At 37.2% G+C, this 22,666-nt stretch overlaps 1 protein-coding gene across 5 annotated transcripts in view; it reads left to right on the top strand.

Moving 5' to 3' along the window:
* Positions 1-22,666, top strand: part of PTPRF (protein tyrosine phosphatase receptor type F) — a 609,016-nt gene that overhangs the window by 528,614 nt on the left and 57,736 nt on the right. For 3 of the 5 annotated variants that reach the window (XM_058175103.1, XM_058175101.1, XM_058175099.1), the window contains 6 exons: positions 545-850; positions 2,915-3,108; positions 8,206-8,232; positions 14,806-14,923; positions 18,146-18,724; positions 19,061-19,158. In XM_058175103.1, the coding sequence (XP_058031086.1) occupies positions 545-850; positions 2,915-3,108; positions 8,206-8,232; positions 14,806-14,923; positions 18,146-18,724; positions 19,061-19,158 (1,322 nt within the window). The remainder of the gene's footprint in view (positions 1-544; positions 851-2,914; positions 3,109-8,205; positions 8,233-14,805; positions 14,924-18,145; positions 18,725-19,060; positions 19,159-22,666) is intronic. The other 2 variants (XM_058175102.1, XM_058175100.1) reach the window with 1 other exon arrangement.

The following is a 22,666-nucleotide window of genomic DNA, read 5'->3' as shown; positions in this document are numbered from 1 at the left end:
ATCTTTTTTTAAATTTTCTTCATGGCCTTTGTCATTCTTGTTTCAACTCCTGCTCAGGAATTTAAAAGCTATAACGCTGTATATCAGATTCAGTAGATCTTGTATTCTAGGATCATGTTCTAAGCAGTTTAAACAAAAAGTATTCATGCAAACTACTGCTCGAATACCACTCCTCAGACAGACTATTACTGAATTATTTAAAGGTGACACATTATTCTTAGTTGGTTTGTTGTCATTTTTAGATCTCACTTTCTTTCTTGGGGACTTCTGCCCTTCTATACTTTTTCTAAGTATTTCTAAGACCTATGATTTCCAATTTTCTTTCCTATATATGGCACACTTATCCTATGGTAACCACAACTGGTGATCCTGTGAATGGCACACATAGACCTAATTCCTGTGTATATGTATTTTTAAATAAAAAGAAATGCAAACTTTGTTCTGTATTAGGAGAATCTCTGTTGGTTGGGTAAGATCTCATTGTGCTTGGTATGTTTTGCCAACCATTTCCCTACATCTTCCCACTTCATTTATTTATACCTAGCCCCTTCTGCCCCACCCCAAGCAGTCGCATGTGTAAGCATCAGCTCTACCACCATCCGGGTAAGTTGGGTACCACCACCGGCTCAGAGCCGCAATGGAGTCATCACACAATATTCCATCGCGTACCAGGCAGTGGAAGGAGAGGACAGCACCAAGCATGTGGTTGAGGGCATTGGACATGAGCACTCCAGCTGGGAGATCAGCAACTTGGAGAAATGGACAGAGTACAAAGTGTGGGTGAGGGCTCACACAGATGTTGGTCCTGGACCAGAGAGCATCCCTATCTCTATTCGCACTGATGAAGACGGTAGGTTTTGACACATTGTCAAAGGTAACAGGGACTCTATTGATTGTTACAAGTTTGTTTCTAAGGAATGTACCATGGATCTTACTCTACAATATATAAACAACAATGTTCAATGTTTTAAAAAATAGGGCAGCTCCTTTATAATCATATTCAGTTAGAATATGAGTCGGAGTCAATCAATAAGTAATAAGAGTCTTGTCCATGTGAGGTTCATAGATAAGTTCTGTTGCACAGAATGCGGCTGCCTATACAGATCTGCTTCTTAACTCTCTATCAGGGACACATTGAAGCAAAGCATTGTATTGCATTAGGTAGACAAGTCTGTTAGGTCTCAGCTTAAGTTTCCTGTCTAGAGAGTGACAGTACTCAGAGTGACTGGCACTCGTTATGTTACATTCTGGCCTCAAAACACTGGAGAGGCCACAAGTAAACATAGGAGGAAGAGAGCCACTCTTAAACTGAGAGCAGGTATTCTTTGGTTTTATTGCCTCTGCTGTATTACTCCTTGCATTGCTGAAATTCTAGGAAGTGATGCATAGCTATGTTCAGGGGCCGGTTCCCAGGAAAAGAAACACGTCTGTGGGTTCTGCTGCTTGATTTGTTTGCTTTAGTTCTCATTTAGCAAAGCCTTACCTAGAGGGAAGATACTACCCTAGAAATGTCTTAGCAAACCTGAAACATTAGTCTGAGAGCTGCATAGTTGGGTCTCCCAGGTAGGCTTTGTCAGGCGTGATTTTGAAAGCTTCCAATAACACTGAAGTTTCATAAATAGCAGGTAAGTTAAATGAAATCCTTTTTTGTATCTTAAAATGTATTTGTTAGTTAATATATTCTTTTTATAATTGGAGTGACATGTACTAACCCAACATAAGTAAATTCCTGAGTAGTTGCCATTAGCATAAGGCTCTGTAGGTAAGATTCATGGTAGCTGGGCCCTGCAGAGTTGTCACAAGCAACATTCAAGGCATAGCCGATTCTAGTAAGAAAAGGGATCAATTTGTTAAGACACCGTTACATTTACTTTCCACTTGTTTTTTGGAAATCCTGAAGAACATACATCATTCCCCATTCTGTCCTCCTCCTTTCCTTTGCTAAATCATGATTTCCCTCAATGCTCCTCTTCAAGTAACTATTTACAATTAGGAGTGAGATCTATGGAAAATAATGTGTTCCCTAAAGCTGAGCAACTGTCAGCCAGCCATATCTTTTTTTCTGGAATCATTCTTGCAGATTTCACCCACTTCCCAGTCTCCAATTAACCTCCTCTTGTATTGACAATTGAGGCACTGTGTGCTTTTGGATGCCCTGAATTGCTTTTGCAAAAGTTGGATGCTGTTTTGGTTTTCCAAGCTAAGACTGAATAGCAGTATGGCAAGGGGGACTCTAAAATGAATACATTGCCCCATTCATATAAAGAAGGAAAAGCTTTTTGAGACAGCATTTCTTCCTCCATCCCTTCTCTCTTTTTTGTGCTCTTTTTTAATTTGCATTGATATTTTTGTCTCTCGGTGTAAGAACCCAGAATAATAAGAATGCAATTTTGCCAAATAGTAAATAGGTTGTACACTGCCTTATGAGAAAGTACCTCCTTGTAAGAAAATTGAAATTTTTCAGGCAACTGCCATTTTTCACTTTTTATTAAAAAGCGCTCTATAACCTGGAAGCATAAGCAGGCAACTCAATCTTCAGAACAGCCTTTTGCTGTAGCTGTGGAGCAACTGACTGTAAGCCATTGTTCTAAATGCTTCTTTCCTCTTTAATAAATCTGCTTCTTTTCTCTGCTCATTCTTTAATGCAAAAAAAAAAAAGGGCGGGTTAGTTTTCTGAGGAAAGGTTTGCATCTTCTTATAATAACAGGATATCTTAGACCATTGAAAATGTTGTACATGTATGCAATACAGTGTTAATCTTTGAAATCTGAAATGTCTATATATACAGACATGCATGTACAGAAATACTTGTTGGCATTAGTGGGCATTAGAGAAAGCAATCACAATTAAGGTACCAGTGTTAGATGCAACATGATGATTTCTCTCTAACTAAGTTTTCCTATGTACATTGCAGTGCCCAGTGCTCCCCCACGGAAAGTGGAGGTAGAGTCAGTGAACTCAACAGCAATTCGTGTTTCCTGGAAGTCACCCATCTCCAATAAACAGCATGGTCAAATTCGAGGTTACCAAGTCACCTATGTAAAAATGGAGAACAATGAACCAGTTGGACCACATATCATCAAAGATGTCATGGTGGCTGAATCCCAGGTATAGCCTGCTGTTGATGAACATGCATATTTATTTGCAGAATTATCTGCATGTCAGTGATTATTATTACTTTTTTGGTTCATAGGGCTGGTTAAAATTCTAAGACAGATGGGAAATCTATGATCCCAAATGGTGTTGAACTGATCCCCTTTGAATTAATCTACAGAGTCATTGGTCATGGATAATGGATAATGGAAGCTACAGTCCAAATACATCTAGAGGTCCACAGATTCATTAGGTTTAAGCTAAATAAATAAATTTAGAATTTAAGGCCAACTGCACAGTATGTGGTATACAACACCATGTAACTAGAGATTGCAAGTATAAACTCATATAATGAAATTCAAGTAATGAATGAAAAGATAGGATTAATCTAAAGGAATCAATTTGTTGGAATAGGTTTAAGGAAAATACAACTAAATGGGCTTTTTGAATAACACATCCAAAAGGTTAAGCGTTATTAAATGTTGCTAATTTCGCTAAAAATGGATTAAATGAGTTTCAGAATTGCCTTCTAATGTTAATTAAGTCATCCTAAATGGAAAATCTGGGATTCTTCAGTAGTATGCTGGAAATAAATTTATGCTTTATTGATGTTTCTTTATTTTACTACAAGTGTTAATAAGGTTTTCTTATATTTGATTGACATAACTAACTTGTCAAATCAAAGAACTTTCTGAAATGAAAGCAGTAGGGAAAGGGTTGAATAGAATAAAATAGTTTTTGAGAAATCTAAGGTCCTTCTTAATGTAATCCAGGGGGCAAGATAATATAAGCACTGCTTATCAGCTGAGTATCTTGTCAGGAGTTGCTTAGTATAAGTAGTATACTCATAATGTCACTGAAATAAATAAGAAACTAAATCTTAGTTTTGAACCATTTGTTGTAGTTTTTCTGCTTACTAAGACAGAACACCTTTTGGATTCAGGAGGGATGGGTGGGGAGGGGGGAGAGGATTCATGCTGGGAAAAAAATATGTAGTTCCTGAGGTGTCTATAGTTGCAAGCTGGGGTGATCAGTTGTGAGCTAGATTTTTTAATGGCACCCAGTAGAATTACAAGACAAGTCCACAGACTAATTGATTTACTTCCTAAGTATAGCTGAATTATTTATCTCTCTCTCAACAGGGAGCAAAGCACAGCAAACAATAAGAAAATAAAATAAATCACGCACACCTTTCATACACTAGAAAATAAAGACCAGCCTAAGAATGAAGGCGAAATAAAATAAGAACCTATTAGCACAGGATTATATTTCTTGGATTAGATCATCAGAATTTCTATGAACCTTTTCAAAATTTTCGTATCTGGGAAGATACACAGTGATTTTGAGAAAGTTGTCCCTTTAGCTGGTAAAGTTTGCTATCTTTCTGTAGGGCTAAAGATTTGCTCTTCAATAAGATATATGGTTAATCTCCTATAGATGAAATAATTCAATTAAACCCATTGAACCACCACATTTTGTATAAGAAAGTAAAAGAGTCTATGCAGAAACAGCCACAGTAGAACAAATACCTTTAACTTTGATGTAAAACACTCTCTGTGTGTATTCCTCTGATTATCCTTCATGGATATGACTTGCCTTTTTTTTCTTGAAAGAAAATGGAATCTGTATATACCTATCCTTCAACAAATGGAGGTGCAGTATAATAGTCTAAGACCATGCCTTGCAAAGCTTTCTATTTATCTTATTTGCCAGATGAGATTTGTATTAATTCTCGGCTAGAAAGAGGTTTCATTCTTACTGTTCACACATATTTGTTGGGATATTTTTCAATTGGTCTCCAGTCATTGTTCCTTGTAAGAAACATAAGCGCTAATCTGGGGATACATTTTAAACAGCAACGGATTCCTAGCAAATTAATAAATCAACTATGTGTGCAGGCTAATTCTGGATCTCATCCAAGGAATCAGCCAGTGTGAATGGGAATTACAAGAATCTGTCCTTCCTGGAGGGACTTGCCATTTTTTTTATATGGGTGGGTGTTCTTGGATGATAACCAGACAGATGGAAAAGCTACAAGCTCAGCAGGTGAAAGGCTTGAAGGCTAAAGGTGTAGCAATGTATCATGTACTTGATCCAGCTGCCTGAGAACAGTCATAAAGCCAGAAAACCATTCAGATAATACCACCCTCTAAAATGTTGGGGACTTTATAATCAGAAATGCAGTCAGCTTTCATATTGACCATTCAGATAATATTGCCTTCTAAAATTTTGAGAAGATTATCAGAAATGCACTGAGCTTTTCGCATTGTGTTGATAAATAATACTGTTCTGTCATGTAGGTCCTCTTTTCCCTTCATCTCCCTATTACACATTGGTCAAGAATATTTAGAGGAACATTTTGCCATATATAAAATACTGTTCTTCATTCTGAATTTAAAACTAACAGGAGGGAAATTTAAAACATGCTACATATTCCTTCTTTCATTTGAATTTAGTAACTGATCGCTATGTAAGAGAACTTTATACTTAAGTAAATTTCTGTGCTGTGTCTCTGCCTCCAGCTGAAAAGTAGCTAGCAGGACAGCATCAATCATTGTGTCCTACATGGACAGACAAGAGTGACTTTATCTCAAGAATTTGCCTGTATGTATTACTTTAGCAGAGTTCAGGAGACAGTACTCTCCACTGTATAAGCCTGGCTAGGTGGCTCAGTGGCTAAGACGCTGAGCTTGTCAATCAGAAAGGTTGGCGGTTCAAATCCCTAGTATAGGTCTCCTGCATGAGCAGGGGGTTGGACTAGATGACCTCCAAGGTCCCTTCCAACTTTGTTACTGTTATTGTATAGTTTACTACATAAACATGTTCTGCTTTTCTAAGTATAAAGGTGCAACAGCCCTTTTCTAATATAACTAATCTGACAGTAACTTTGGATTCCCAGTATCAGAGAAATCACACTGCTTGTTCTATCCTGTATATACACATTTAAATTCTACTCTGGGCTTTGTGTGCCAATATATTTTGTGATTTTCAGTCATATTTGAATATTTTGATTTATATTCAAGATTCCAAGACACATAATATTTTGATACTTGATACTTGACCGTACTGTATTCATTTTAATTGTCACGTTAGCAAAGCATTTTACTTAGGATAAAATAAGAACATACAGTAGGCAACGTGATACTTCTTCCTGATTCTGAATATGACTTCCACAACACTTGCGATTGGTAAGATTGACTGAAATTTATGAGAATTGTCCAAAAAATCTGGAGGATATTTAATTGTCTACCTTGTGTCTACACTGATTGACAACTTATAAGATAAACTCAGAAATAAGACTTTAAAATAGCTCTTGCTTTCTTGAGAAGTGAGTCCTGGGTAGCAACTATTCTTCTGGAAAGAGAGTTATTTGACTATTCAGTCTGGCTTCATTAAGAAGATCCACATGAGATTCACTGCTCTTAAAAGAATTTTATTTCATTTATATGGCTGCCCAACTCACACACGGTAATTCTTTAGTCAGACAGCTAAAGTAAAGAATGTGCATTCAACAATCGAGTGTGTAGTGGTGGGGGAGGCCTTCTTTGCAAACAGTTTGTAAACAGGGCAGAAAATAAATCTCAGACTAGTCCTGGTCAAACTAATCTATTTGGTGCTCTTACTAGAACTGTAGATTTGGTGATACCAACTGCCAACATTAGCTCTGCTTGCATTGGTTACCTCCCTCTAAGCAGTAAACAGCAGCTGATTGTTTTTTTATCAAGGCCTTTGGCTCCCTCAAAGCCATTTATCTTATTCAGTGACACTGAATACTTAAGAAGCAATTGGGCTGTTTTAGCAGAGAACTGTTTTATCTGGTAGGTAGCAGTTTCATAAATTCCAACATTTACCTGTAGCTGATTTCATCACAGAGATGCTCCTAAAACAGAGGTTCGTTCCTCTGATGAATGGGAAAGATTATAGTATGCTGAAGTTGACAGTGTAACCAGTGTAACCATTTTTTTAAAAAAACTTAAAATTGAATATATACCACCATTTTTTGGGCTCATTATACATATTTCTACCCTGTTCTTTTAAGAAATTTTATAATTGTGAGGTGGTTCTGAATGTTTTACTAATCAATATACATTATCTTTAACAGTGGTGATGCATGTGTCATATTTTAATATATTTATTCCATAATGTTCCTTGGGGGAGGATTGTTATTGCTATCAATGCCTTTATCCTAAAACCCACTTTTTGGAAATAATCCAAAGCATGTAATAAACTAAAGAATATCAGTCCATAATTGAAAATAATTGTCATTATGTAATACAGCAGCTGAAAACCAGCAGTCTTTATGTCTTTGATTTAGGAATGGAAATGAATAAAGATTAATACATTTTGCTAGAAAGAAAGAAACAGGAGAAGAAGTTTGCATATAGACATGGATTTAATATACATGTGGGCAGGCTCAATCAAGAGGACTTGTCCACTTCCTCAGCCCCAACAGGATCAGACACTTCCCAGATAACAAAGCAAAAATGTACCCTGGCCCAGCATATTCCTCCAAATGGCCCTACAGGTAGACCTCTGAGCCTGCTCTATTCAAAAGGACCTGGGTCATCCTAAACAAGGCCTCTGAACACATGAGCATGGAAGAGCCATATAAATAGTGATATTTCACTACCCTTACCTGCTCATGGGTGCACTCCAACAGTACTTTATGCATCTCTTCACCCATTTCGTTTCCCCCCACCCATTTCTCAGTAAATGGTGAAAGATTCTGAGATTTGTTTGAAGCCTCAAAGGTATACCAAGGTAGCTACCTCTGCACTAGATGTAATAAATGCCTTAAGCCACCAGATATGTGGCTAGTTTGTCCTAAGTTCCAGTTGGTTTTGATGGAGCATGCCTAGGTATACTTAAGTTTGCAGTTGTCGTCATTCTGCACAAGTTGAAAAGACAAGCTCCCTTGCTTAGCTTTGTGATGGGAATTAAGACAGTTGAAAGCAAGTTAAATATCAGATTCTAATGCCTTTTACATTTTTAGAGATACATTTGTGAAGAACTGTATATTATTGGGATCTTGCTAGTACCAAATCTCACGTATGAATGTGTTAATCTGCATCACCATTCCCTTACCCTATTTTCTTTCCTCCTTCTCGTCAGTTGAGGCTTAAGGACTCTGCTGACCACGTAAGTACCATTTATTAGTGTGTTTGCTTGGATCAAAAGGTTCTGAGGATCATCTTGTGAAATCTTTAAATCTTTGTGCATAGTGCTGTCAAAACATTCCCATCAATTCTCAGATATTTTGAGAAGTTACTGTGGAGCTTCAACCAGCTACAAATCCTGAACAAATTGGCATTTAGATTGCAAACAATGCAGAAGAGCAATTGACATTTCTGTCATCTTTATTCCGTGCTTGTTACAATGCAATTTAAGACAGATGAAGGGAGAGCAGCCCTTCTTTACTGTCCTTGCCCAACTGGTTACATGGCAAAATCAGTTCTATATAATCTTTAAAATTCATTGTTCCCAATCATGAAATAAACTTTGCTTTCTCAGCTATGACCTTCGATAGAAACACGGGCTACAGTACAAAAACAATCATATTCAAACAGTCAAATTCAATTTTGGGGAAGTAATTTTGAAATATAAATTTGAAGGAAGAAATTTGAGCATTGCCTTTGGGGAGAGGGGAACTAAGAGAGAAAGGGAATGCTTAAACTAGCTGGTGTGACTTCCATTCCTTCTTAAAGAGAAGGGCTATGTTAGAAGGGATTTGCAGTGACAGCCCTATGCCAATCATTGGAATGGTACCTTTCTTTTCTCCCAGTCCATGTTTTTTTTCTTTCTTTCCTCCTTCTTCCTACTTCACTTTTCCAATGCTTTTTACAGCATGTAAGAGTATCTGTTTTGTGTGCACTGTGGTATTCACTATTTCTTTGGGCGATGTTTATAGCCTGTAGTGCTATATATTTTAGTTTCCCTTTCCATGTTATTTTAATTGATGTGATTAATGTGTGTTGATTGATTCAGGTCATTCATGCAAAATTCCAGGGAAAGGGGAATCTTTTCCTATTCTAATTCCTGTGTCATTCTGATTGGTATTTCTTGATTTGGTTTCCAAATGAATACAATGAAGAAATGATTCTGAGAAATCAAGAAAGTGTCCTGCTCTATCCATTATAATACAGATTTAGTGAAATTCTGTGCCTGGATATTCAATTGTACAGAGTTCTCATGTACAGAGTTAATATTTTTAAATTCTGCTTAAAAATCTTTTGACCCCTTTTAAACAGGTTGCTCCCGATAGAATTCTGTGACAGAATCTCAGTTTGGCTGCAGAATAAATAAACATGTCAGAATATTTTTGCATAGCATACTAAATCATACAACTTGTTGATTGGCAAATGAACTCTATTTCACACAGGGGCTTTACCTGAAAACAGGTGCAACTAATAGGGTATCTGGGGTTTGGTTAGCCTGCTATATGAACACAAGACTCTGGCTTTCTCCATGCAGGAAAAAAAATAGGAAAATTTGCTCTGGTTTTTGAATGCCTTCATTCTTGGGATGAATTAAATAAGGGTCTTGCATTCACAAATCAACTGACTTTGATTAATCAAGCTGCAGACTGCTTATTAACTCATGTATTCAAGGCCAAAACAAGGCTTCTGTTTAAAAAAACTCATGAACTATCTGAAAAATAGTTTTGCCTAGCCACAGTCTATGAAGCCAATTCCACTCACTCAAATGCGATTAGACACTTCTTTAAAACTGAGTACATCAATGAGAAAAGAAAACTAGCATCCCATGTCTTTCTTTTCTATGGAGTTTGCATCTTCCTTTGGTTGTTGTTACAACCTATTTTCTCCATTTATGGGATGGGTATTTTATTGAACACCTGGGCATATAACGGCAAATGATTTAACTTGGCAGCCTCACCCACAATCTTATTGCCCATCTCAATGCTTTCTTTTTTTGGAAAGCTTGGTATGTGTTGCAGACTTCTGTAAGAAAACTTTCTTGCCAATTAGAACTACTGCTCTTTTTGTAATCACAGTCATATTAGCTTCCTGCCCTGCCCTGGAGTTTGATGGTGGAGTTCTTTTTTTGTTTTTGCCATGTGTTGTTTTTGCAACACAGAATTTTTTCCTATCACCACGTGCATATAACATAGCATGACCTGTTGATTTGAAGAACCTTTCTGTTAAATTTTGACATTTCTAAAAATAAAAATTGTCTCCCATAAGTGGTTCATAGCAATTAAACTTCAACAAACAGTGATGCTGGAAAGCATTTTATATATAAATGAAAATAAGACATAGTAAAATTTAGACTTATAAACTGAAAGAAAAGCTTTGAAAGTTAAAGCAAGTAAAGTGGAAAGATTGAGGTGAAAGATTAATTTAACAATTTCAGACCAAACAAATAAATTGCCATACTAATTAGATGGAGCCAAACTAATCTTTCCTTATTGCTACTCTGTTTCTGCCTGCCCAATACTTTGGGCAGAATGACTGTGCTCTAGGACCCCTCAATTAAACATTGTTATATTGCCGGACCTAGGAAATGTGCCATCTCTGTTGCTCCTTCTGGCCTCTGGGACAGCATCCTTCCAGAGATACGGATGATACCCAGTCCCCAGGAATTCCAAAAAGCCCTTAAGAATTGGCTCTCTTTTCAGGTCTGGGGTTAATGTATCTGTGAGGCTAATCATGTCTTTATTGTTATTATTTATTTGGGCTGTCCATTTTAACTCTGTATTTGCATTGGTAGACTGCCCAAAGTTTAGTAGGATGGACAGCCATAATAAATTATGGTTGGTTACACAATCAGCCAGATGTTTAGACTGGATTTGGCACTTTTATCTACCTACCAAATCCTTCCCAAGGATCTAGGACAGGCAGATGTTTGATGATATTGAAGGCATCACCCCAAGATGTTTCAAGTAAAGTTGCCTTTTGCAATTGACTAGTGGTGATTTTGTCAATGTCACAAGTGGTATTCCAGATGTTTTAGGGTTGCACCCAAGGCATTTACTATTATTATCTTTGCTTCCTTTTGCCACAGTCATTCTACTTCTGTTGGCAGGTTTTTGTTGTGTTTCTACAGTTCTTCCTCTTCTATTCTACTGTTTCCAGATACTGCAACATCCACTAGCCAGACTTGTTTGCCTTTCACATTGACAGTTGTTAAGTCTGGGGGGTTATGTGGCAGATGCCTGTCTGTTTGAATTCTAAAGTCCCAAGGCACTTTACCATTTTCATTTTCTATGACTTTCTCTATTTTGTGGTCCCACTAGTTCTTGCTTGCAGACAAATGGTCTTTTTTGCAGATATTCCAATGCACCCTTGTTGCTTCCTTGTCATCCTGTTTGTAATTAGCCTGTGCTCTTCTTGCAGCAACTAATTAGGTGGTCCATTATTTCTTCAGCTTTTTTGCAGAGGTGGCATTTGCTGTCTTTGCAGTTTTTTCAGTTTTGGCTTTGTATGCATTTGTTCTTCAGCCATGATCTTGTGCAGTCTTTTTCTTCAATTTTTCTGCTCTTAGCCATTGCCAGGTCTTCTTGTTATGTGATATGCCTGCCATTTCTTTTATTGTCCTGACTATGTAATACTTTATCTTTCCATGTTCCTTTTCTGTTCTTCATTTAGTCTTTCTTGTAGGCCAGTTCGGTCTTGGAAAGAGACAGTAAGCCTTCATGGTATGCTAGCTTCAGTGCATCTTCTTTACTATCTCTCAAATATTCTTCCAGTGCCCTTTTTTCTTCTTCACCTGTTTCACGTACCTGCAGCCTTCCATGCCTGCTTATTTTTCCTTGGTTAGTAGAATTCATTGCTGCCTGGCTGAGTCCAGTCCATTATTCCAGCTGTGTATCTAACAACTGACATTGCCAAAGTGTTAATTATTTTGATGGTATTTCTGCCTCTGAGTTTGAACTTTGAGATACTCTTCACTCTCATGTTGTATTCACTTCTAATGTTCTTCTTGACTTCAGCATGCTTGATGTTGTCAGTTTGAAGTCACGGTCTTCATCCAGACTCTTGATGTTATTTCCATAGGGTATCTTGATTCCTTAGTTTTTACTACCTTTCTTCGGTTGATGAAGAGGATGGCCATATATGTCCAGTCCAAACTTCCTTGCAATATCTTTACTGTTTAGTTGGTCACCATTAAGCAGCAATTTATTTCAAATGATATTTTTCCACATCCATGTAAAGAAGGTGGGATAGTCTGGCAGATGTTTTTGATGCTTGATAGCCATGCCCTAACTTGTTCAGTATTGTTGATAGAGGAATCAGTGCAATGACAAACAGTAGTGATGATAGCCATTCTCTCTGAAAGATTTCTCTCTGGATATTAACTTTGGTCTTCCATTGTGCCATTGCTCTTTGCACAAAGCTACTGATCCTGTTGTTTTTATGCACTTGAATAATCTAGTCTTGCGGCAGGGAATCAAATGCCTTCTTGTAAACAGTCCAAAGTACAGTTAAGTTGGTCTTCAGTCTCTTATAGTTTTCCAGTACCATCTTGTCAATTAGGAACTGATCTTTTGTTCCTTAGCTGTTTGGATAGTTTCCTTTCTACTAAGGGGGAAAGAACTTGTTTTCAACTAGATGCTGTCGGGCTGCCTCAACTATTACACTGGTTAGCAATTTGAAAGTAAGCAGGTAATTGACCTCTAGTTGCTTGGTGCAATCCCTTTTGTTGGATCTTTCATTATCAGATAGATTTTGCTAGATGTTAACCAATCTTCCATTTCATATCCTTGCAGTATGTTGTTAACTGCTTGGTAATGAGTCATTGTAGACCAATCAGATGTTTCAATCAAAAACCATGCAATTTATCTTTACCTGGTGCTGACCATTTCTTGATCTTCCTTGCTATTTTCTCTTATACTATTTCTGCTGTTAGTACAAGTTATTTCACTTCAGCTTCTTTTTATTCTTATCCACTTCCTTTGTCTAAAGTGCCTACAAATTATATTTCTTTGGATTTTCCATAGCTGCTCCTGGAGCTGAGCTGGGTTTTTTTGGGGTTGTGTTTTTTTTTGGTCAGATATTGATTGGTTTACAGCAGTTTACATTGATGGATTGATAGAAACCTTTCAGATTCAATTGAAATGGAAGATTCTGCAGTGTGCAATTTGAGCATATCTGCTGATCATCTTGGCCAAAGGTGTTATTTGCTGTTTTATTATTTCTAGTGCTTCCTTAGTTTCCCTTGTTTCTAGGATATCTTGATTAGGTCTTTTTGTTCTTCAGCTTCTTTTCTTTCATCTAGTCTATCTTGCTGATTTTGTTTTCCAATCTAATCTTCCATCTTGGTGGTAGACTATTTGACTTTTTTTCTTCTTTGTTGATTTTGCATCCCAGGTGTTCAGTTATAATTGCAACCCTGCTGTACATCAGCTGGCTTATTTCTTGCAATGAGCTGGTGTTTGTGTTTGATATTACAATATTGGCATCTTTTAATGCTTGTGCAAGCTGCTTTTTTAACACACTTCAATCAGGCAAATTTATTCGGATACTTTTATGCTATTCTAGATGCTCAATTATTTTTCATTTCAATTCCTCCTGTTTTTTTCAATTAGGGGTTTCTTTGTTTCTGAGAAGTTAGGGGAGAGGGTGCCTGGTTTGGAAATGAGAATGGTTTAATAGCTACGCTGGCTTCCTTAACCATCAACTCTCTCTAGTTTGTCTCTATTGTCTTAGCTACTTCTGGCAAGGCTTAGGTTCCTTTGGCCTGGATAGACCTTTGCAGTTCTCCTAATTTTACTTTTCTGAGTATTTTATTTCATATTATAAATTGATGCTGATCTGATAGCAGCTATTCTGTTATTTCTGATTCTGAAGTTGTTCTTTCCAGAATTGGTGGAGTCTTTTTCAGATACTCTCTTTTTATTGGATTGTAATAGCAAATCATTATTTCTTTGTGTTCAATCTTTTTATATTTGCAATGGGTAAGAAATTTTTTTGTTCCAGTAGTCCTGCAGCTGCTGGCCCTGGTTTCTCAGCCAGCAGTCCTGAATCCTGTAGTCCACTTGTCACCAGATGTCCAGAAATTCCAACACTTAACATGGTCTTATTGATCGAAGTAAATAACTGATCCAATATAGGTTTCTGTAAGTTACGTCTCACCATATTGTTTACGGGAGAGACACTCTTCATTTGCTTCTTCTGATGACATCTGTCCAGAAGGTCTAGCATAGCTCTCACATTTCTCAGAACATGCTAGCAGCACAACCACAACAAGGTAGTGCCTCACTAAGGGATGATTAATTATTTTTATTAGCTACTCAGCATTTGGTTCTTCACTGGTGACATTCAATTAAGAGATATCATTTTGTTGTTTATTGATTAAATTACATTATTCACTTATCAGACCACAAGTAACTTCTGTCATATTGCATTATAATTGTAAAGTTCTACAAACTTCTCCATATTTTTTCTGCTTTCTGCCCAAATTAGAGGAAAAAAGTTGAATATCTGTTGACCTGATTTGAGAAAAGAGAAATTTCTTGACCTGTATTTATAATCTTTAAAAACTTGCCTTTCCAATTTGTAATTTTAACTCTGTATTTCAGTGAAGAGATATATTAGCTCTAAGAACTAAAAGAGCTTGAAACCAAACACACTTTTAAATTTTTTAGAGGAAAACTCCAGAGTAGACCTGAGAGTCAGAAATGCTCCGCTACTCATTTCCTTTTCAATTTGCTTGAGATATATATATATATATATATCTTTTTTCTTCCTATAGGAAACCATCATAGGGGGCCTTTTACCAGAAACTACCTATTCTGTCAGCATCGCAGCCTATACCACTAAAGGGGATGGGGCCCGCAGCAAGGCCAAAGTGATTGCTACAACTGGAGCAGGTAAGCCATTTGTTCTACAATATGTCTTGATGGACAGGTCTACTTTACTATCTTTTTTGAGCTGCTGAATCATTGATGTAGTTGAAGTCATGGCAGAAATGTAAATCTTCAAAGAAATTGAGAATATTTGAGAGTTCTACCCCTTTTACCTGGTCTGTAGATGGTTGGTAGCGAATGGAACTAAACTAAATACAGACCTCTGTTCCCAAGGGCCACTTCATCCTACAGGTATTAGCAACAGCAGATGTTTCAAGCAGAACTGGAATACAATGATCCCGTTGTATTAAATATTAGTATTTGATACTGTATCCCTCATCTCTTATTAGCTCTCATGGTTAACAGTTTTTTGTAGATTTATTTGCCATGAATTGCCTTTTTTTCAAAAACCATCTATACTGGTGGCCATTACCACATTTCATGGCAAGGATAGGCTCTAAATTGTTTCTCTCAGGTTTATAGTTATCAGTTGATATTGATGATCCTATACACTGTTTTGTCTGTTCTGATCCTTTCTATAATTCATTGAATTATCTCGACTTTAGTATACCAAACAAAGAAGAAATTATATGTCCTTACAAGGTACATAGTGGGAAACATATATTTTCATTTAGATGCCTTTATTTGTGTCTGTCATTCTTAATCTTTATCTGGATCAGGACAACAGTTTTTAATCCAGATAATATGATCAAGAATTGACAACATTGTGTTTATATACACCATGCAGCACAAATAATTTTTGCCTGATGTCATACTTCAGATACCCAAAATAAAAAAAATTATCAACTTTTTAAAATTACTGAAATTTTTTTTTAATTTATTTACATTTATATCCCGCCCTTCTCCGAAGACTCAGGGCGGCTTACAGTGTGTAAGGCAATAGTCTCATTCTATTTGTATATTTACAAAGTCAACTTATTGCCCCCCAACAATCTGGGTCCTCATTTTACTTTTACTTCATCAAGCATGAATAATAAAATTGTATCAGATTTAGTGACTTCCTGAGACTTTTAATTTAAATAAAAATCTTTTAGTACCTGTATCAGTAACTGCCCATATTAGACTCGCAATCCACCAGTGATGCCTTAGATTGGAAACCACTGAAGTATACAATTGTAATGAGTTAAATTATGTCTAGGACTCAATCATATCTTCTGAGCTGTGTTTCTAAATAATTACTTAACTCTGTTGACCTGTTTGGAAATGATATTTGAAACGAAGATAAAACTACAAAAACAGAAAAGCACTGAAATTAGTTGCAGTACAGAAATTATTACCCTTGATTAAGGAAATGCTGCATTTCCTATCCCTGTTCCTTCTTCCTGCCTAAATAAGCACAAACAAACAGATGATGGAAATAGACTTGGGGACACATAGAGTTCCTCAATAGAAAGCACACTAGGATTCAATTGGAACTGCCTGCTATATTCAGGATTTGCAGTTACAGTCTTATCCAAGTATATCAAATGAGACAATGCAGAGCTTTTTAAATGACTTTCTGTAGTAGTCTCTTGTTTTGGAATGATGCCTGGTTGTTTACATGCTAATTTCTGTTGGCTTCAGATTTTGCTCATTTTTTTTAAACTGTAAATTATTTTTTTTAAAACAATGAATGAAAGATTATCTACTCCTGTCTTGGTATTTGCCAAATTTCAACAGACATTCTTAAAACTGTTTTTCATTGAAGAATATACTCCTTCCAGAAATGTTAATGCAATGGTAGAAAGAGAAGCCAGGTATCTGGAAAACAAATGAGATGGGGAATATCTTTGGAGCATTGTTGTCATATGAAAAGTGTGGGTTAGTCTCTTCTGATCTAATATATGCCAGGTAGTCTAACAAAATTTTAGATTAGTTCCAAGTTCTACAAAATCATTCCATAGAAACTTTTTAAAATTCCTTTGTGTGCCATTCTTAGTGTTGCCATCTCTTAGTTTCTCTGTCATATCAGTTCTGTTCACCCTACCACCAGAGGATCCAATGAAACAAGTAAAGTTTGTTAAAACATTTTCCATAATCTAAATGACTTTCACAGAGGAGCATCATCATCATAACTTAGCTAAACCTACTCACACCATATGTGGAATATTACTCTGCTGTTGTGATTTGTCTCTGGGTGCCACAATCCAACACAGGCTAATGCTTATTTTGGCAGTAAACAGGCTCCGAATAGTTCTGCTGCGGTTGGATTTACACATCAATTTCACCTGATGTGGGGGAAAGAGATGTATCTATTGTGGGTTAACTGAGATATAAAACCATCATTTTATACAGCAGGTGTTAAGCTTTGATGGGAGCAGCCCTTAATTTGTACTGCACATACAAAATTTGGAATCGGGTTGTTGCACAGCCATCACATCAGCATTCCTAGCAGGAACCAGTTCATCAGCTTAAATGCAGTGTATTTTGATTGCAAGCAGCATGCTACACTCTCTTGGGAGCTCACACAGGTGGTGAAATTATAACTGCTACTCATGAAATTTCTCTGCATCAAACTAGCAGGGATTCCAAAGCCAAGTCTGGACATGTCTTCGATAATTTATACTAGTAACCAAATAACTATGTTATAATTATACTTTTTACCTTGTTCAAACTATCCAAGATTGCATTATCTGACATTTAGAAAAATGTTGGGGTTCAAGGAATGCTTGAATAGATGCACTGAGATTTAAGACAGAGCTGGATAAGGAATCCATAGATACCAATTTTGGTTGTAATGTAGATAATTGTTAAATTTGGATATATTTATAAAGCTAAAAACCAAACTTGTATCTTCTGCATTTTAAATGATTTGTCTTACAGTTTGGTTTCTTCTGCATGTTGCTACCTCACTTAATAACATACTAGATTAATCACTATTCTTTTTTTCTGAAGTTAAAGGGTCCACCATCCCATAAAATAAAGACTTGGACAAATTATTTATTTTTATTTAAGTATGGAATACAGTGAGTAGTAAAAACTGAGCTATCCATTCAGAATTGCAATGAAGAACAGCTCTTCCTAGGCTGAACCACTTCAGGGCACTTTGGAAGTCCACATGTGCCATCCTGGGTGTGAAAAATGCTTTTAACATTCTAATTCATTTAGATACGGGATCATTTATCTGCAATCTGATGCAGCATAATCTCCGAAAAAGTTTGTAGTCTACCTCTAATGCTATTTGAGTGCTTCAAGATCTAAATTTCGCTTCCATTCATAGCCTAATACCCTGTTTTTGTTCCACAGTCCCAGGCAAACCTACTATGATGATCAGTACAACATCTATGAACACTGCCCTAATCAATTGGCTGCCGCCCAAAGAGATGGTTGGAGAGCTCCTGGGCTACATGCTGCGATACAAATGTGCCGATGAAGAGAAGATGATAGTAATTCAGTTTGGCAAAGATGATGATCACTACACTGTGACCAAACTTTACAAGGGTGCCACTTACATCTTCAAATTGTCTGCAAAGAATAGGGCAGGTCCTGGGGAGGAGTTTGAGAAGGAAATAAGTACTCCAGAGGAGCCACCAAGTGGCTTCCCTCAGAACCTGGAGGTGGTTGGGCTTACCACCTCCACCACTAAAGTGACCTGGAATCCACCACTGCTGGCTGAGAGGAATGGGAAAATTACCAACTATACAGTTGTATACAGAGATATAAACAGCCAGCAAAACCTGACCAATGTTACCAAGGAACAAAGTATCACTCTGACCAATCTCAAATCGGATACAACTTACGACATCAAAGTTAGAGCCCACACTAGCAAGGGAGCGGGACCTCTCAGCCCCAGCATTCAGTCAAGAACGATGCCAATGGAACAAGGTAGGCACCTCTTGCTGTGGTCAGATTCTGAATTCCTATGATAGAAAATGGGTAAGGTAAGTCTTACCTTACCTTATTCAGTCTTACTATAACTTATAAGAGGGGAGGGGAGGAACAGGCATGAACATTGTACCACAGCCGATGTCATGTAAACGTCAAAAAGGAATTTCTTTACGTAACCAGTACCCAGTAGCTCTTCTGTTTTGACTTTTTGTGATGAAGAGCCAAAGGAAGAAGTGAAAAATCCATGTTAGTTTAAATCTAAGATATGAAAGGGCAGAATTGGATAACAGTTGTTCCCTTGACAATGCTCAAGAGAAGTCTTTTTAATTGCAGTGTTCGCAAAGAACTTCCGTGTCAGTGCGGTGATGAAAACCTCAGTGCTACTTAGTTGGGAAGTGCCTGATTCTTATAAATCGGCAGTACCATTCAAGGTAAGAAATTATCAACATCCAAGATCTAAGTGTAATAATTACTGTAGAGTCTTCCATGCAGTCCTGAATCTGACTTTGATTTGATAAAAGTGATAAGGGATCAGCTTATTTATCTGAAAACAGTTGTTTTGCTGCCACTAGGTCACTATTTGTTAAAACCACCTAAGCATGTAAACCCAGACAGACACATCAGGATTTTGGCAGCAGAATGCTTTTTCTTAGCTGCTGCAGAGTTATTTACACTTTCTCATTCCTACCTCTTTTAATCTCAGTCACTAAAGTATAGCAATCAGCAGCTAGGCAGACCCTCCAAATTTCTTGCATATCCTAAATGCTCTTGAATTATTAGACTGTATTAGGAAAGGGCATAGAAACATAAACTTAGTACCATGGGAGTTTAGTCAGAGTAACTCATTTAGCTAAGGTAATATTTAAACATAATATGCCTTTTAAAATACTTTTTAAAAAGGAAGGTGGCAACCCTATAAAATTATAAGCAAAAGAAAGATTGTGATGAGAGAACAAACTGTACCTCCACTTATAAAAATGTAACAATTGAGAGAAATATTAGATGAGTACTTACCAGCTGATACAGGTAACCCTACTCTCCCACATGCACACACGTATTTCTGTGCTTTCTGTCTCTTACCGATACACACAAGGAGATGGGAATTGCCTTTATACAGACAAGACAGACACAGATTTCAGAGGATAATTAGAACTGCAGGAAAAATAATTGGTACCAACCTGCTCTCATTGAGGATTTGTATACTGCAGGAGTCAAAAAGAGGGCTGTGAAAATATCTATAGACCCCTCACATCCTGGACATAAATTGTTTCAACTTCTACCCTCAAAATGATGCTATAAGGCACTGCACACCAGAACAACTAGACACAAGGACAGTTTTCCCCCAAATGCCATCACTCTGCTAAACAAATAATTCCCTCAACACTGTCAAACTATTTACTAAGACTGTATTACTATTCTTCTTCTTATCCTTCCTATTACCTATCTCTTCCCATTTATGACTACAACCATGTTGCTTGCATTTTTATGATTTATATTGTTCTGTTTGTTTCCTAGTATGATTTGATTGCTTATTAGTAACCTATGACTATCACTAAGTGTTGTATCTTATGATTCTTGATGAATGTATTTTTTCCTTTTTTCTTTTTTTCCCTTTTATGTACACTAAGAACATATGCACCAAAGACAAATTCCTTGTATCACACTTGGCCAATAAAGAATTGAATTCTATTCTATTCTATTCTATTCTATTCTATTCTATTCTATTCTATTCTATTCTATAACTAGCAGACCTACCAGCATCAGCTGCCTCTAGCAAACTATTTAATTTTGTATTAAAAACCTCCAGGGAAAAGATAAAGAGTCAGAATCTGGCATCAGATATTATATTTATGTCTTCCACTTCCTTTCCACCCAGATCATTCTGCCATCATCATGCAGACTTCTTGGAGGAAAGCCAAGTCAGTCTCATGTCTGGATGTACTTTCACTGCCTGCAAGTGAAATTTGCCTGCAAGCAGCCAAATTTCCTGCAAGAAATCAGAAAGAACTATCATATCTGGGCTACAAAAGTCTGGACTTTCATTGGATGGCAACAAAAAGATGCCATTTTTATGGATGTCTGGAGTTTTACAACCCAAATATGCTAAACTTACAGGAAGGCAGACATGAGCGATGAAAATTGCAGGCAAAACGGGAGCCATCAGAGCAAAGACAGGGAAAATATTTACAAAATCCAGACTGTCTGGCATAATTCTGGACATCTGACCACTCTAAACAATGCCTTACAGCAAGCTAAAGGCATCTTGGTATGAAGTTGTGCCTGCTGGGAGTGGGTGGATATATTGTGAGGGTTAAGCCAAAAGGTTCTCAGAACAGAGGTGCAAATTATGTCAACAGTCAGCAATATTCAGGTTCAGGGCTATGAAATACAGAGCAAAGAATCCATGGAAGCATGGAAAAGGCACAAAGAAGCATCAATGGGTGTAAAGTCCCAGGAGTATAAGAAAAGAACTGTACCTTCACCGTGACAGACGAGAATCAACTATTTAATAAGCCTTCTAGGATGCAATAAAGATTAGTATTTAGTCACACTATGTTGAATGTACAGAGAACCGCTGCTGTAAATTAAGCTTCCTGGAGGGAGTAAGGAAGATGACCTTGACAGAGATATGTAACTTCTGTTGCCTAGCCAAGCATGTTGAAATCAGGATTTAAAGATTTACAGTTGAGTCCTGGACAGGGAAGCCTGACACCTTTATTAATAGTGAATTCTGTGCTGGGATTTCCTCATTTCCAGTTCAGCAGATCCAATGTGTTCTTAATAGAACTAATGAAGATACTACAGTATGTAAAGTTCAGAAGGTCTGGCTAGGTTAATATAGCTTAGGCTGCTGATGAGGGTTAAGTTAGAGTTGACAGCAATTTCCCCTACAAGCTGGCCACATGGAGCTTGGGAGCAGGTGATGCTATTGGGTTGCTAACTGTAGAGCAACCATGCAATTATAAGAAGTGTAAATGAGCTTCCTTATACCTATTGCTGATTCTAGATGTACAGGTTATGTGCAGGGTTAGGTACCAAAGGAATAACTGGCCTGAATATGATCTGCGAAGCAGGAATATTCCAAACAAGGCTCCTCATTGCCCAACTGTTTAATTCACACATGTAGAATGCCATGCCAAACCCTAATAATCTAATAAGCACTGCTGATAAATCTCCATGGGAACAATTAGCATTATCTCCACTTGATAAACAGTTGCACACTAAATCTACAGCCCAAATAGTGTCCTCTTTCTCTTTAACAGATTTAATTAAAGCATATATTGTCCAGATTATAGCATGGATGTATACGATAAATCTCATGGATTTTTTTTTCCTTTCTTTTAATGGGGGAAGAACTGGGACCTTTGGAAATTCTTTACTGAAAATCAATAGTGAGGTTTTCAGTTTCTTCCAGCAACAATCATTATTTCATCTGGACCAGGATATAAATTCCCTGCAAAAAAAAATAAAAATGAGTGGTCTGGTGGAGTGAGTGAGTAGTGGCATTATGATAAGATGTTTGTTGCAGTCAGAACCTGATGTCCATGGTATAAGAGTGCTTCTTCCCTATTTCTCAAAGGAGTGTTAGATGTATGTTTTCTTGTGAAATGTGACTGAATTTACACGTTTTCATGAGATTGTAAGTAGAATATTCCTGGATGTATAAAGCAACGGCCTCCAATCTTTTGGGCGCCAGGAAACAGTTCTGTGGAGAAAGGTTTTTCCACAGACTGGAGGGGGCACAGTTTTGCATGCTGCCTGCATCCCGCAGATGGGGCTTTGCTTGTTTACATGGCTCAGTTGCTGGCCTGCCACGGACCAGCACTGGTCCACAGATCGGGGGTTGGGGACCACTCATATAGAGTATTGGCTTACCATCCACAATCTTAGTTTTTTTAACAAGTATTAGATGTTTATTTAAGAAACAGAGGAGGGGTT

The sequence above is a fragment of the Ahaetulla prasina genome, chromosome 3 (assembly GCF_028640845.1).
Source record: "Ahaetulla prasina isolate Xishuangbanna chromosome 3, ASM2864084v1, whole genome shotgun sequence".
NCBI classification, from domain to species: Eukaryota; Metazoa; Chordata; class Lepidosauria; order Squamata; family Colubridae; genus Ahaetulla; species Ahaetulla prasina.
The sequence above is the reverse complement of the archived record's forward strand: the minus strand, read 5'-3'. Positions and strand labels throughout refer to the sequence as shown.